This window comes from Phodopus roborovskii, unplaced genomic scaffold (genome assembly GCF_943737965.1).
Source record: "Phodopus roborovskii unplaced genomic scaffold, PHOROB, whole genome shotgun sequence".
NCBI lineage: Eukaryota > Metazoa > Chordata > Mammalia > Rodentia > Cricetidae > Phodopus > Phodopus roborovskii.
Window position 1 is genome coordinate 21,848,735 of NW_026126416.1, and position 16,658 is coordinate 21,865,392.

At 44.0% G+C, this 16,658-nt stretch overlaps 1 protein-coding gene across 4 annotated transcripts in view; it reads left to right on the forward strand.

Moving 5' to 3' along the window:
* Slc23a2 (solute carrier family 23 member 2) overlaps positions 1 to 16,658 on the forward strand; it is a 92,776-nt gene that overhangs the window by 28,443 nt on the left and 47,675 nt on the right. For 2 of the 4 annotated variants that reach the window (XM_051183335.1, XM_051183331.1), the window contains exons 2-3: positions 7,288 to 7,330; positions 13,155 to 13,399. In XM_051183335.1, coding sequence (XP_051039292.1) covers positions 13,292 to 13,399 — 108 coding nt within the window. In that variant the 5' untranslated portion in view covers positions 7,288 to 7,330; positions 13,155 to 13,291. The remainder of the gene's footprint in view (positions 1 to 7,287; positions 7,331 to 13,154; positions 13,400 to 16,658) is intronic. The other 2 variants (XM_051183334.1, XM_051183333.1) reach the window with 1 other exon arrangement.

A 16,658-nucleotide genomic window follows, 5' to 3' on the forward strand; every position in this document is an offset into this window, starting at 1 on the left:
TATAAAATGTGTTTGCACACATGCATGTGGGTCCGGAATAGTTTAGGTTTTAATATGTCCAAATAATGAAGCAGAAACTTCTTGTCAGTCTGCCTCCGTGCTCATTTTCAACACAGTCTGCTTTAGTTCTCGATGACCCCTGCAGCCAGCAGGAAGAGAGCCATGAGAAGGGGCAGCTTTTCTCTCCCAGCCAATTCCTTTGGCCAGAAGTGGGTGTGTCATGAGATGCTGAAAAATGTTGGCTGTGTAGTTGTATGTTTAGCTTCAGAGCCTAGGTACTAGTTGAATTTTTAATTGAATGAGAGGTGAGGATTTGCCTGCTAATAAGACAGAAGCTGCTATAGGAGACAGAAGTGGATACAAAATAAATGTATTTTAATTCTGTTGTTCTGTTTGTTAGATTTTTTTTTCCAGTGGTGGAGTTCAGTCCCAGGCCTTGCACATGCCAGGCTAGCACTCTACCTAAACCGTAGCTCCTGCTCTGGAAAATTTTGTATTTTGTATTTATTTTTAAATCTTTACTGGTGCCAGTTAACTATTATAACACGAGAGGGTGCTGTTAGGTAATGGGTTTACTTTGCTTTTGGCACTTGGCCATCAAGGAGCTAGCATTTTGAGTGCATCAGGTGCTCTGACACTGGACTTGGGGATGGCTGTGAACTATCTCCCGGGTGCCGGGACTCGCGAGTAGTATGTGCTCGTAGTCACTGAGCCATCTCTCTAGCCCTGGTTTGTTTGTTAAAATATATATGTTTATTTTCATTTCTATTTAGGTGTCTGTATGAGTATATGACATGTGAATGCAGGTTCCTGTGGAGGCTAGAAGATAGTGGGAGATCCCCTGGAGATGAGCTACAGGTGGTAATGAGCCTCCATGAAGGTGCTGCTGGGAGCCAGATCCGGGTTCTTTGTATGCAGTGAGAATTCTCAATTGCTGAGGTTTCATATTTTTAAATTGTTAGTCACTTTTTATAGTGTAGCACATTTAAAAAAAAACACCCAGAAATAGTTATTGGGGTTCAAGATGAAGATCAGAGAAGCAAAGCAGCCAACCACTAGAGAGTTCTTACCTCTACCAAGGCTGGGGCAATCCTGTCCTCACCATGGCTGGAAACTAAATACCAAATACAGAATGAGACCCTGGGCTCCTGTCTTGTATTCCTCTCTAGTGCTGAGATTAAAGGCACGCACTGACACTGACCAGCTTCTATGGCGAACTAGTGTGGCTGCTGGGATTAAAGGTGTGTATCACCACTGCCTGTCCTCTATGGGCTGTGGCTAGTTTTGTTTCCAGCAAGCTTTATTAGATCATAAACAATATGTCACCCCGTTATATTTTGTCTCTTTTTGGTATTGTCTTCGTCTTTTTGTTGCGGCGATAAAACACCACCACCAAAAGCTGCTTGGGGAAGAAATGGCTTATTTCATCACAGTCCATCACTGAGTAAAGTCCGGAGCCTGGAGCTGATGCGAGCTGATGTTTAGTGGCTTGCTTATCATGGATTGCTTAGTTTGCTTTCTTAAAGAAAGAACCCAGGACCACCTGGCCAGGGGTGGCCACACCTCCAGTGGGTAGATCCCTTCCACATCAGTCATTAAGAAAACGCAAATGCCATACAGATTGGATACCGGACAGTTTTATGGAGGCATTTTATCGGTTAAGATTTACTCTTCCTGGATATGTTTAGGTTTGTTGACAAGGCCAACTAGCACAGGCATGCATTATAATTAGGTAATGAGAGACATAGAAGCTGCTTTTTTTTTTTCGAGACAGGGTTTCTCTGTAGCTTGGAGCCTGTCCTGGTATTCACACTATAGACCAGACTGGTCTTGAACTCACAGAGATCTGCCTCTCTCTGCCTCCTGAGTGCTGGGATTAAAGAGAAGTTGCTTTTGGGGGCATTCATAAATGTTTACTGTGATAATGACTCATGGTCATTTCTCATAAATGCTCTCTGATCACTGGGAATGAAGCTCTATTTATTTTTTATTTTTTAAATTTTTTTTATTGTGCATATTTCCCCAGTTTTGTTTTGTTTTACAAGGTTTTTCTATGTAACAGTCCTGGCTGTCCTGAACCTCGAGCTGTAGATCAGACTGGTCTCAAACTCAGAGATCCGCCTGACTCTTCCTTCCAAGTGCTAGGACTAAAAGTGTGCACCACCACAGCCTGCCTAGTTCCTTCCTATTAATGTTAACTATTCCCTACATTGTCAAATTCCTATGTGCTGCAAGGCAAGTAAACTCCCTTGTTTATATATTGTCTCCCCACCCTCTTGGAGCTGGATGGATACAGTTAGGTGTAGGCCATTTGGGTCTTATTTCATTGAAAGACTAACAGCTCCTGAATTTGATATTTAAGCAACATAAAGTGACTCAAATTTAATATGTTTTTTGTTTGTTTTGTCTTGATACAGAGTGTCTAGTATGCAGCCCTGGCTATACTGGGCTTCTTTAGCCTAACCGTCTGTTTTAGGCTGGGTATCTGAAAAATGCCTTGTTTAGCTTTTGTACACAGAGTTCACCTTACCTGAGCATACATTTCTAACCTCTCCCCAGCTTATGTGCATGCTTTATTGGGTTGTGGCATTTCATGTTATCAGGAAATTTTGGGGCAATGCTAGTAAGGAAGACAGCTTCTGAGGTGCATCCCTAGGAAACATGGCTGTGCATGTCATAGAGGATGCCACCCTAGCATCACTTACTAGATAGACACACTCCCCTCCCTTTCATTGTTCTGATTGTCTAGACACAGGTTTCTCCTCTGACTTTACATGAGGCTACTGCACTCTTACAGTGCTGCTCGTGGCCTTTTCTCATTCTTTGAACAGCTTAGTCACTGTCTTTTAACATTATGTCCTAGGTTCATCTGTTTGTCCCATTTTCATTTTTTAAAGATTTATTTAGTTTTATGGGAAGTGTTTTGCCTGCGTGCACGTATGTGCATCTTGTGTGCAGTGATCACAGAGCCCAGAAGAGGGCATTGGACCTCTTAGGCCTAGAGTTACAGATGGTTGTGAGCCACCATATGGGTGCTGGGAACTGAATTCTGGTCCTTTGTGAGAACAGTTAGCGCTCTTACACACAGAGGCATTTCCTCAGCCTTTTCTTTTTTCTGTCTCTTGGCATTTCTCTAGGTCCCTGCAGTACATTCTTTCTGGAGTCCTCTGGGCATTCTGACTTGGTGCTTGGCTCCCTGGTGGGTGGCTCTGTGGGGACTGTGTTCTGGGCCTTTGGGGCAGTGTACTTCCGTCCTGAACCTTACAGTTCTTCTCCATGCTTCTCCTCCTCTGGTCCCATGGCCTCTTTCCCCTCCTCCTACCCTCCTCAAGGTTGTGTGAAGGAGTGTCACTCTGCTGTTTTCTCCTGGGACTTCTCTCTCTATTCTAGGGACCCCTCTTCTCAGGTGTCCAGCGTTGCTGGTAGAGCCTGTCCTGGCTCCCTGCCTCTCACCAGGGTCTGGTGTTCCTCCGGTTTGGGGAAATGCAGTCTAATGTAAGAGAAATGGAGACAGATGCTTGCACATCCCAGAGTGGACCTGCTCCCACCACACTCTGTGCCTGCCCTGGCATGGGGTCAGGATGAGGAAGGACAGTCTGGCTGCCTGTGCAGCCCTTTCTTTCCTCTCCAGGGACCGTGTGTTTACAGCCTGCCTACCAGCCACCTAGGACTCAGGCTGTGTGGCTTGCTCTTCAGAGTTCATTTGTGTTGACTTTGCTTATTGTTTAATGATGGGGTCCTACCTTGACATCACTAAAATTCTTTGAGTTTTGCAATCTGATGTTCTTGGGCTCCTGATTGGGGAAAAGAAAAACTGGCAGTGAGTAAAATTAATTCCCCCTTTTAGTGAGCTGGCAGCAACATGGGCAGACTTGCTCATCTGAACTGCTTGAAAAGTTAGATTTTAATTTCTCTTCTTTGTTTGGGTTTGAGAAATACAATCCCAGCAGCTGCTGGGGTTCTATAATAGAATATCCAGATTGCTCTGAAGAAGCCTGCTGCAAGGCTGGTTTCTAGACCATAATAGAGGCTTGCAGTAACTGTTTGTAACCAGGCGGTGGCCATTGTGTAATACAAATAGCATTTCTGATGAGGTGCGGTTAGTTATACAATTTTGGCCAGCTTGTGTGGGTTACAAGAGCTGAAATTACTTCAGCACCTGAAAGCGGCTCCTGCTACATCCCAGGATAGTCACAGCACTGCACAGACGACGTGTTGGGTCCCATACTGATTCCAGGACAATTTTGTGGACAGATTGAGACTCCATTGAGGTATGATTATAACTTGGTACAAAAGCTCTGCTTTGGGGGATGTTCTGAGGCTTCCTAGACTGTGTGTCTGAACATGTCTATGTTTGTTTCTGTGTGTGCATTTGTAACCATGTGTGTACCTGTGTGTGAGTATGTCTGGCTATATGCCTGGTTTTCTGTGAGTGTTTTCTTGGAGGGCTCACACACACATACACACACAGAGGCATGCATATGTAAGTGTCTACGTGTGTGTGTGTGTGTGTGTGTGTGAGAGAGAGAGAGAGAGAGAGAGAGAGAGGGAGGGAGAGGGAGAGAGAGAGAGAGAATGTGACTGTAGATGAGCGAGTAGTTTACAGTTCAAGTTCATCTTAGTGTTGCCAGGCATTGTTTAAACATTAGCAACTGAGCATTAGTGTTTCTGCAACTCTCAGAAGGTAATGCCCCTTGTTACACTTGTGAGAGAAAGGGCAGAACACACAGACTGTCTGCAGCAGGGAAGCATCAGCGCACCTGAGAAGCTTTGTTTCTTTCCTCTATGTCCAGCTTGGGACTGACAGAGCTCTGTGTGTTCTTGTCTGTTTCCTTTTTTACAGCCTTTTAGGGCTTTGGAGAAAAGCAAGTATATAAACAAAAAGGGATATAAATAACAAAATTCATGAAGAGCTGGGACCTCTTTATAATGGAATATATCAACTTTTTGTAATCCTTGTAAGCTTTTTAGAATTTTAAGACTATTTGGTTCAGTGCAGAAAAACAAAAATCATGACCTCTGTGGTGCCTGACTCTAAGTGATTATAGTTTCAGTGTTAGGTGGATCTTGTTTTGTTATTACTATTATTGACACGGGAGCTTGTAATGTTACCATAGCTGGCCTTGAATTTGTAGTCCTCTTGCCCTAGGTTCTTGAAAGCTTAGATTGGAATTATGTGCTACTGGAAACAATCCCAGTTTAAAAGGAGGAACATTATCCCTTGCAAGGAAAGTATTCAACATGGTTATAGGCTCCCCTTTATGGAAGGTTAGAGGAAGCCTTGCTTTTTCTATTACTTTATAGTTGGTTTTAACCTGGTTAAGGCTTGTAGTCCCTGCCTAGGCAATTGCAAGCATCATTACACAAACCCTTGTTGATCCCTTAGGTAAATTTCCCCTTTCCTTGTCTAGGGAAAGTCTATAGATGAGAATGTGACATTGGTGAAATGCAGTCCAGGGAGGCGGACAGAAAAAGGTTGTGACAAAGATTTGCAGATGGAGGGGGAAACAGTTGATCAAGAGAACTAAGCAGGCAAAAATCCAGCAAAAGTGGGCAGACATGTGAACAGGGTGTAAGTGGTGAGGGGCACTCTGGAATTATAAGGAGATTTGGTTTTGATGTTTGAGGCATAAGGAAAAGATGGGAACCTTCCAAAGTGAATTGGTGCGATCCAAAGAGTAACTCAGAGAGTTTAAGGAAAGAGATGGGCAGTTTCAGAAATAATACACATGGCTCCTCTCATCAGGGGAACGGAAATGGGAGGTGACCCCAGAGCAGAGAGGGCAGTGGTGCTGCCTAGAGAGGATGGAGCAGGGGACCCAGCACAAAAGAGCAGGGTAGCAGGAACAGCATCTCCGGAACTGTAGCTTCCAAGGTCTCTTTTGGAAAAAGGGAAAGCTCGCTGTACTTCTTGACAGTAAGTCAGGGACTTGGTCTTCCTTGGCTTGTTCCAAACTGCCTATCAGTCGTCAGCTTTGTTCTTTTTCATTTAAAAAATGATTTTATTATTTTTCTTAAATTGTGTGCACATGCATACAGTGCCTTTGGAGATCAGAAGGCGGCATCCTACAGTTGGAGTTACCCTACATAGGTGCTGGAAATCCAATTAAGGTCCTCTGCTGGCTAATTTTATGTCAACTTGACACAAACTAGAGTCATTGGAGAGGAGAAATTGAGAAATTGCCTCCATAACTGAGAAAATGCCTCCATGAGACCGGACTTCAGGCAGGCCTGTAAGGTATTTTCTTAATTAGTGCTTGATGGGGGAGAGCCTGGTCCATTGTGGCAGGGGCCATCCCTGGGCAGGTGGTCTTGGGTTCTATGAGGAAGGCTGAACAAGTCACAGGAAGTAAGCCAGTAAGCAGCATCCCTCCATAGCCTCTTGTCTCCTAGTCCCTGCCTTGTTTGACTTCCTGTCCTGACTTCCTTCAATGATGGACAGTGCTGTGGAAGCATAAGCCAAACAGACCCTTTTCTCCTCAACTTAACTTGGCCATAGTGTCTCATCACAGCAATGATAGCCCTACCTTGGATAGGTCCTGTAGAGGAGGAGAAAGTGTAGAGCCTTGCTCTGTAGGAGCAGCCTGCATGGGAGCACAATGCCTACTGGATTCTCAGAATCCTTGCCCAGCCCACTTTTGCTCTTGGCAAGGATGCACCAACCTCTTTGCCTCAGTTGTTCTACTTTTGAATGGAGACAGCAACCCCTACCAGAATTCTTAAGATGGTTAAAGAAAATCATATTTGCATCTGGAATGTGATAGTCTATTATGCATTCATTTTTTATCTATTGTTAAATTTTAATGTAAAATTAAATCGTACTTTCTGGAGAATTAGGCTCAGTCTGCAAAGTGTTTGGCACATAAGCATGAGGACCTGAGTCTGATACCATGTGAAAAGCTAACTAACCATGCTGGTGAGGTGGAGGCAGATAGGTCCTGGGGGCTCACTGGCAAGTCAGCTAGCCTGTTTAGGAGCTCTAGGCCAATGAGAGACCCACCTTATTTCAAAGAACAAGGTGGTCATTGCCTGAGGAATGACACCAAGATTGACCTCTGGCTTCCACACTCACTAGTATGTAACACGTCCCCGTCCAAGAACACACTCCATGCACACCCACACACAGTTGGCTTTCCATGGTGATTAACATTGATTCTTGTTTGCTTGTTTTCAGGTACTAAGGGTGAAGCTCAGGGCTTACACATGCAAAGAAAGTACTCTACCGCTAAGCTATGCTTAGCCTACATTTATACTTTAATTCTGGTCCTATCTCCCCTCCCCTTTCAGGTTCCAGGCACAAGATTTCCCTGAATAAACCCGGAGAACAGCAGTTAAGCGTTGTTTTTTTCCTTGTGACTAGAATGCCCTTTAAAAAAAGTTGTTTCCCTAAAATCTGTGAACGCCTTTTATGTACTTGTCACTGTATCCTTGTCCTGCCTGCTGGGGAAGCTGGATTGATTCCAAGTGTCATGGAAATGTAGAAAAGGAAGAGACAATTCAGGAATGCCTCTGAGGATGTGGCCCTTTGAGTTCAAACAGCCAGGATGAGGAGGTGAAAGATGATTTTATCAGAGTTTTATTTAAATAGTGTTTGGGGAAGCAGTTTCTGCTGGGAAATTCCAATAGACTTGGCAATAAAGCATCTAATGTATATAGGTCAGATATACAGATTGTTGAACTTGGGAGAGGCTCATTTCACAGAGTATGTACCTTGCAAGCATTAGCAAATGAGCTTGATCTAAAATCCAGGAAAAGAGCTGTGTACAGTAGTCATAGGTGATCCCAGCATCCCTGGGGCTCAGTGGGAAGCCAGTGTAACTTGGGAAGCCAGTGTAACTTGAGATGTTGAGGTCCAGGCTCAGTGAGGGTCCTTGTCTCAAAAAAAAAAAAAAAAAAAAAAGGGAGCAATTGAGAAGACACTCACTATCAATCTCTGGCCTTTAATGCATATGCACACATATGTATGTGCACACATACAGAGAGAGAGAGAAAAAAAGATGGCGGACTTTGTATGTACAAGCACACAAAATAAGCACACTATGCTGACATTCTGCTGTACACAGGCTCTACCTCTTCCCCTAACTGAGCTAAGTGAATGCCTTGACCTCCTGTAGGGTGGTCAAGAAGCCCTGGGAGGACGGCATTTTGTGTGATTGTTCCTCCTGCAGACAGAACCTAATTTCAGAGGTCATGAAACCTGGATCCCCCATCAGAAACCAGGCTTCATCGGCTTCTCTTGAAATGCTTTTTCTTTCTCTTAAAATTTTTTGGGCTGAAGAGATAGTTTAGCAGTTATGTGTCTTGGCTGTCCTTCCAGAGGACCCGGGTTTAATATGCAGCGCCCAGTGGTAACTCCAGTCTCAGAGGTTCTATCGCCCTCTCCTGGCCTCCGTGGGTTCTAGACACACATGTGATGTACAGGCACACATTTAGACAAAAACACCTGTTCATATAAAACATAACTAAAAAAGCTAAGACAGTGACAAGGCTTAATGGTGTTTTGGGTACAAAGGCGGTCCTGTATATATAGGATCCATGCAGATTTAGTTTTGTGGGAAAGCCTGCTCTGCCATTAGTGGGCACTTTCCATGTTTGAGGAGGGGCCTCTTGCAACTAGTGTCATCTTGCTCCACTTTGTCATTTTGTTTCTCTGAGTGTTATGTAAATAGTGCACCCTGGCACGTGACCCCTCTTTTGTGTCACTACAAGCTTTAGTGACTTTCAGACTTGATTTGACTGACCCACAGTGTAAAGAAACATTTTTACCTTGAAGCTTGCTATAATAAGATAGCTGAAGCCGAGTAATGTGTAAAGGAAGAGGGATTTATCTCCTAGTTTGGGAGACCTGAAGTCTAAACAGCATGGTGCTAACTTGTGGAAGGTCAGGTCCAAGGCTCCAGCAGGGCAGGGCCTTGCCAGACTGTAATCACCTCAAGCTAGACGACATCGTGGCCAGGGTCAGAGGGGTCACATGACAAGACTGGAAATCAGAGTGTGATACAGGATTTGAGTTTCTTTTATAGTAGCCCTCTTGTAAGAAATAGTGGGTTTCTGGGAGAACTGCCACGCTTCCAGGGCAGAGTCCTCAGTGTCCTCCCATTGGATCCTATGACATCACCACACTGAGGATCGAGTCCCCAGCACAGTCAGAGCATCTAAGCCATAGCACTAGGTTGCCCTTTCCTGGTGAGCTGTGCTCGGAAATTGCTGCTGCGTTTGTTTCTGTAGCTCTGGCTAGCTTGAAACTTTCTATGTAGACCAGGCTGGCTCGAACTCAGAGAAATCCACCTGCCTCTGCCTCCCTAGTGCTGGGATTAAAGACATGCACCACCACCACTTGGCTTTGCTCCCTAATTTTATTTTATTTTTCTCTATGCAGAAATCTAAAAAGCTTTATATTATAGCATCTATCAGTTTTGTTTTGTTTTGTTTTGTTTTGTTTTCTCCCCCTCAGGGTTTCTCTGTGTAACAGCCCTGGCTGGCCTGGAGCTCATCCAGTACGCCAGGCTGGCTTCAAAGATACCTTCCTGCTTCTGCCTCCCCAGTGCTTTCTTCCCCCCCCCCCCCCGCCAATCTTCACTGACAAGCAAAGAGCAGAGTTCCAGAGTTCCTGGTCCCAATATGTAGTCATGTAGTAGACGTTTTAAAATCTTGGCTCTTTCCTGGATTTTGTGAGTAGTGAATTGAATCCACACCTGCCCTGTACCTGAAGGGTACACATTCCCTGCTATCTGGAATGAGTCAGGCTGTCTTCATACCTTCTTTTTAAATTACAGCCCTGTATTAGCGTTTCAAGCCAAGAGAATGCATTCTTCTTATACTTTTTCAAATATTTGAGACTTCTTTTTGATGGACTCTTCCTGTGTAGTTTAGGCTGGCCTCAAACTGAGGGTCCACCCGCTTAGGCCTCCTGTGTGCTGGAGTTAAAGGCTTGTACCACGTGCCCAGTGCTGTTTATAGCCATTCTTGGTCATTATTTCAGGAATTTTTAGGGGTATTAAGATTAAATTTTTATCAGTTTTGCTGATTGGAAAATGAATATCCTTGCAGTAGTTCCAGGAACACTCTGTTTCAGTGGTTATTCAAATCCTTTTTATGGAAAATCAAATAAGATTATGATCACAGGCCAGAAATAATTGCTACTTTATGTAATAAGAGATACATGATGTGCCTGGCATACGTGGCCACTTAACATAGAAAATGGCTTTTATTACTGTCATAGTTGTTATCGTCCTTCAACCACTCCTTCTCTCTCTCAAGAGGTCAAGGGTCAGACAGCTAGCAGCCTGGCTCATTCTCTGTCCTTTGGCAAGGGGCAGGGAGATGAGCCTTGGGCGCCAATGATTAATAATCTCCCCCAATGTTAGAGTTTCTGGGAGATTTTCCTTTTTCTGTATCTCCCTCTCCCTCTTTGATTGTTATTTTGTGTGTGTGTGTGCGTGTGTGTGTATGAGCCTGTGAGAGTGTATATGTACTATTTGTGTATAAAAGCCCTTGGAGGGTAGAAGAGAGTATTGTATTCCTCAGAATCGGAGTTACACACAGTTGTAAGCCAACATATGGGTGCTGGGAACTGAACCCAGGTCCTTGGCAAGAGCAGCAAGTGCTCTTAACAGATGAGCTATTTTTCTAGCACCCACAATTTTTTAAAATGTAGGTTTCCAAAACTTTTTATTTAATAATGATGATGGTGGGTTTTTTTTCTTCTTCTTCTTCTTCGTGTGTGTGTGTGTGTGTGTGTGTGTGTGTGTGTGTGTGTAGATAGGCTGTCTACATAGCCCAGGCTGTCCTGGAACTCACTATGTAGACTAGGCTGGTCTTGAACTCACAGAGATCTTCATGCCTCTTCCTCCTGAGTGCTGAGATTCAGAGTGTGCACTACCACACCTGGCCTCTGTTTTTATTTTTGATTATGTGCACTCGAGTGCAGTGCTTGCAGAGGTCCAAGGAGGGTGTTGGCTTCTCTTTAAGTGGGGTCACAGGTAATTGGAGCAGGGAGCAAAACTCAGATCTCTAAGAGTAGTAGGTACTCTTAACCTAACTGCTGAGCCCTCTCTTCAGCCCTGTGTTATCACAAATTTGAACAAGTCCCTAAACTTCTCTCTGCCCTTGTCCCTTCCCCTTTTGCCTCCAGACCTTGGTGTTTCCCATGCAGAAGTGCTTTCCATGTGGGTGAAGTCACTGATCTCATGCCGCTACAGGTTTCTGACTTTGCAGCTATCTTTGTGAGCCTTGCATACTTGGGTATGGAAAGCTCAGTCTTTTGGGACTTCATTGTCTGCCCTTGCCATCCACATTTATTTGTTGTTTGTGTGTCCCAAAGTCTTTCTCGAAACCTGGCCTCCTCCTAACCACTCTCCCACTTGTGGCCAAATACAAATATTGCCTTTGGAGTGCGAAATCAGTCCTGTTGAGAACTATTTCAAGTAGATGTGGGTATGATAAGGTTTTTGGGTTTTTGTTTGTTTGTTTTGTTTTGTTTTTTGTTTTTTGTTTGAGACAGGGTTTCTCTGTGTTGCTTTGGAGTTCATCCTGTGGTCTCGAACTCAGAGAGACCCGACTACCTCTGCCTCCCAAATGCTGGGACTAAAGGGGTGTACCACCACTGCCCAGCTTTTTTGTTTTGTTTTATTGTTTTGGTTACAATAAGGTTGTAAATGAGTAGCTACTTCAGAAAGATTTGATGGGTGTCTTGGATTCTCTCTGTTCAAGAATGCAACTTGGGGACTGGGAGATGGCTTTGTGGTTTAGAGCACTGGCCCCTCTCCCAGCACCCATGTAGTGGCTAACAAACATCCAAAACTCTGGTCCCAGGGGATCTGATGCCCTCTTTTGGTCTCTAGGCACCAGGCATGCACATGGTGCACAGACATACATAAAGGCAGAATAGCCATACATATAAAACTTAAAACTCAAGTTGTGTGTTTTGTTTTTCCTTTCTGCTCTCTAGATACTGAGTGTTCACCGTTCACATGTCTTTTCTTATTCCCTGTGCCCCTGCTCCCAACCCAATCCAAATGGAGAAATCTCTGAAAAGGAACTTTCCAATTTTCCTTCTATACACTCTTTAGTTTGGTTAGAATTTTTTTCCTTTTGGAGGGCAGATCTGACATTACTAATAACCGCCCCCCTCCTGCCTGCTTGCATTACTCTTTTATTTATAAAAAGCCAGGCATACCTGGGCATGTTTTATTGTACATGTGCCAGCCCTTGTATCCTTTGTGCTTTCTCAATTTTGAAGACAAGTTTTCCAAATGTTTGTTAATCCAGTGGATTAGCTATATTTTCCAGGTTATGCTTTGTGGTTTGAAATTGTTTTAATTAACTTTTGTTTTTTCTCTTTTGAAACTTGTCTGCATAAATTGTTACAGGATCTTCCTGATTTTGAATTTTTTTATTTTAGTTTGGAATATTGAGTGTTTCTTTATTGAATAATGCCATCTCTTAGATTCTTCAGACTTGCCATATTCATCTTGGATTTGGTAGTGTTGATCTCTCCCTTCCTATCTCCTGTGTTTCTGCCTCTTTTGGGAGGAAGAGAGAGGTTCTGGGCTTCCTGTTTGGCTTATGTTGTATCTGGTTGAGCCTACAATCTCTGATCTCCCCCCCCCCCCTTTTTGTGGTATTCAAATTAACTGACAACTTATGCTATTCCTACGTTGCTTGAATTTTACATAGCCACTTAATCCTAGGGTATTTGTCTCTTATTGGATGTTGCGTGCCTTCTGCCCTCCATAAGATATATGTAGGGAATTTAGAATTACTTCAGTAATTCACCATCCAGTTGTGACAAATTGGCTATATTGGCATTGTTTTAAAATTTTAATTAAATTCACTTCTGCATTGGTGCAAGCCACTTTTTAAGTGCCCGGTGACTAGTGATATCTGGTAGATAGGGCAGGTATGGAATATTTTCATCACTGGTTGGGTAACTTGGGGTTAATGCAGTCAGAGGACTACCTTAGCTGTTTTTTCTTCCTAGTACTCTGATTATTTTTGACACTTTTCGTAGTTCCCTTTTCAACAGGCAGTCGACTGTAGGTGATAAGGGTGGGTTCTTGGAGCATTGGTGGTGTCCTGTCAGCTGTTTGGGTGCACTTGGACTGTTTTTGTGCCAGGAGCCTTTTCTGACTTTTCTGCACTGTCTTTTGCAGGTGATAAGAGATGACACTAATCTCTGTCTGAGGATCCCGTGTGCTGAAGAGCTGCCTCTGCTTGAGCTCCTGGCTTGAACAAGCCTTCACTGTAGCCCTGTCAGGCCAACGTTTGTGTAGGTTGCTCATCTTCCTTAATGATGGGTATTGGCAAGAACACGACCTCCAAATCAATGGAGGCTGGGAGTTCCACAGACGGCAAATATGAAGAGGAAGCAAAGCACCCCAATTTCTTTACTCTCCCGGTAAGAGCATCTCTTGTCTTCCCATTCCTCTCTGGAGTAGATGTAGGACAGACTTTAACATTTCTGATTTCAGTGAACATGGTGGCATTGAAAATCTGCTGCCTCACCAGGCGGTGGCGGAACACCCCTTTAGTCCTAGCACTCGGGAGGCACAGGCATGTGGATCTCTGTGAGTTCAAGACCAGCCTGGTCTACATGAGCTAGTTCTAGGACAGGTTCCAAGGCAATACAGAGAAATCCTGTCTCGAAATACAAAACAAACAAAAATAAACAACAACCAAAAAAAACAAAGAAAGGAAGGAAGAAAGAAGGAAAGAAAGAAAGAAGGAAAGAAGGAAAGAAAGAAAGAAAGAAAGAAAGAAAGAAAGAAAGAAAATCAGTTGTCTCTGACACAACCCAGCATTGGCTATACTCTGTCAGCCTCAGGGCTCCTGCTTGGGTTAACCCAGGAAGGAAGTACACATTCCTATTAATGCTTTAAAACCGTCCCAATGCTTACTGAATTCTAGAGTCTTCATTTTTTCTCCCAAACTGCCCTGATATGAAGTAACATGTGATCCAACTTTCAAATTGCAGGTGGGAGGGATGAATGACATATTATTAAAATCCTGCGTTTCCAAAGACATAGTTCAGACCCAACACACCATTGAAACTGGCTGTTGCAGCAAAGCCTTCCTTCCTCCCTCCCTCCCTCCCTTCCTTCCTTCCTTCCTTCCTTCCTTCCTTCCTTCCTTCCTTCCTTCCTTCCTTCCTTCCTTCCTTTGAGAATTTCACACAATGTAATTTGAACACATCAGTCCCTCTTCCCCTGTGTCCTCTGTTCCTTCTTATCCCACTCTTGAGATTTTTTGTTTTCTTTTCTTTTCCCACCCAGTCCAGTTTGTATTGGGGGTTGAGACTTCCCTGCTGTGTGGTTGACCTACCAGGGCTTATGTCATTAAAGAAAACAGACTCTCCTATCCCTGCAGCTATCAAATGCCAATAGTTCCTCATCAGCCAGCATTGGGGTTGCGTGGTCATCTTGTCCATTCCATGCTGGGATTTTGTCTGAAAGCCTCTATTCTTACAGTTCTGAACTACCCTGTGTGACACTGCTGGCCACAGTCAAACAAAACCATATGGAGTAGCTGATGCTACAGCCCAAGGCTCACAGGCCCTCAGAATCGTGGCCTTTGGTACTAATCAGCCCTGGTCTCCTCCTGGTGCTCCTGTAGCTCTGTTGACTTGTGGCTCACCTGCCCCTTAATGCTACTTGTGACACAGCTGTCCCTGGCCCCATAGTGAAGTAGTGTAGATTGTGTCCCATCCCTCACATAGAGAGAGATGGATGGCAGTAAGGTGACCAATGCCTGTCTGGCACATACCAAGCCCTTGTGCCTTGCATTTTCACATCTTCTCTTCAAAGTGAGGCTGCCTTCTGTGGTTTCAGTGTGGCCTTTTTGCTAAAAATCTCATCTTGGAATTTTGTCCCCATTAGGAAATATGAAGAGATGGCACCAGGTGGAACTTTGAAGAGGAGACTAGAGCTCTGCCTTTTGAATGGATAATCCATTCACACATGTGATTAATAGATGGATGTGTGTGTTAACTATGAAAGCCAGCTTAGCGAGGTCTGGTACATTTCCCATCTTTCATTATGAGCAGTTCTCCACAGCTCCTAGACTCTGTAGGCAAAAGAGCCGTCACCAGACACAGCCTCTTGAAACTTGGGTTAGAACCACAAACAACTATTTTTTTTTCTTTTTCTTCTTTGAAACCTCTACATGTGTGGGTGCTTTGCCTGCTTGTATGTGTACCATATGCATGCAGTGCCTGCAGAGACCAGAAGGGGTATTGGATCCCCTGACAGGAGTCACAGTGGGTTTTAAGTCACCATGTGGGTGCTGGGAATTGTATATATGTTTCTCATCCCAATGGTGTGGGACCAATATGCCCAGATTCCCAACTCCACCCCTGCAAATCATTCCTGATATGGCTGTACCCATGGCTTAATCTAACTCAACTTCAATTCTGCTCAGAGCCATTTCTTCAGCCACCCCACAAGTCATGTTAATAGTGCAGGTCAAAACCAAATCTTATACATTTGAAAAAGCATTCTAAGACTGTGCAGTTTCATTGGTAAAATAGTGTTTGTAAGGTCACAAAGTGAAAATGTTATATAATTATCAATGCTTTTCATCTTTGTTCCTACTCTCTCTCTCTTTCTCTCTCTTTCTCTCTCTCTCTCTCTCTCTCTCTCTCTCTCTCTCTCTCTCTCTCTCTCACCCACACCCACAAACACACACACCACATATATGTATACACATATACTCACTCACACACCCTTAGTACTTCTCCTGAAGAACTGATTTTAACATTTGATTTTTTTTCTCTCTTTTGGGTACTAGTTGTCTAACCAAGAGGATGCTAGCACATCCTCTGCCCCAGCATCTGGCCTGGAGCTGGGTGCTGCCCATTGTACTCATCACAAAGCCCCATTTATCTCAGGGCATCAGTCTATACCCTTCTGCTTCAATGCGACTGTGCTGTCCCACTGCCAATTCTGCCACTGACTCTCAGGTGCTGAAGGGTCTGCCTACCTTAGCTCCTGCCTTTTGACTTTAGCCTTCCTGCCCACCCTCTGCTGGAGCTGGATTGGCTGAGAATTCCCTAGCCTGGTGCCTGGTGCACTCTGGATGGACCTCCTATAGAGTATCAGGATGGAGTCTTGTTTGTCTGGACACAGCTAGGATCTTTTAAAGAAGTAGCTGAGCTTTCATTTAGTTCAAGGAACGTCTGTCATGTGTGTATGAATAGGAAGAATCAGGAGAACAGTTGTAATGGTGAACTCTTATCAGATGTGTTGTTTTTGGTAGTGTGTCAGATTTTAAAATTTATTGAGGTTGGCTACAGTGGTGCTATTTTCCTGTAATCCCAGTGCTCTCTAGCGCGGGCCAGGAGGCTAGCTGGGGCTATATTTTGAGACCCTATTTCAAATATTTTTCCCGAGGTACAGTTTGTATAATATAAAATTTGAAATAAAGTTGCCAGAGACATATGATATATTCAGTGTTGTATAACTACCACGTCCAGCCAGTTCCAAAACTCCCTGTTCCCCAGGAGGTACAGTTACTCAAGGAGCAGGGCGGCCTTGTCGAGGGTTACTGTACTCCAGACTCAGGTTTCCCTGATAGAGTCGCTCTGTGTTATGTTAGGAAGGTTCATGTTGCCTGTGTGTTTTTCTGGGTTTCTCAGGGGGTTGGGTGGTGCTGTGATGCAG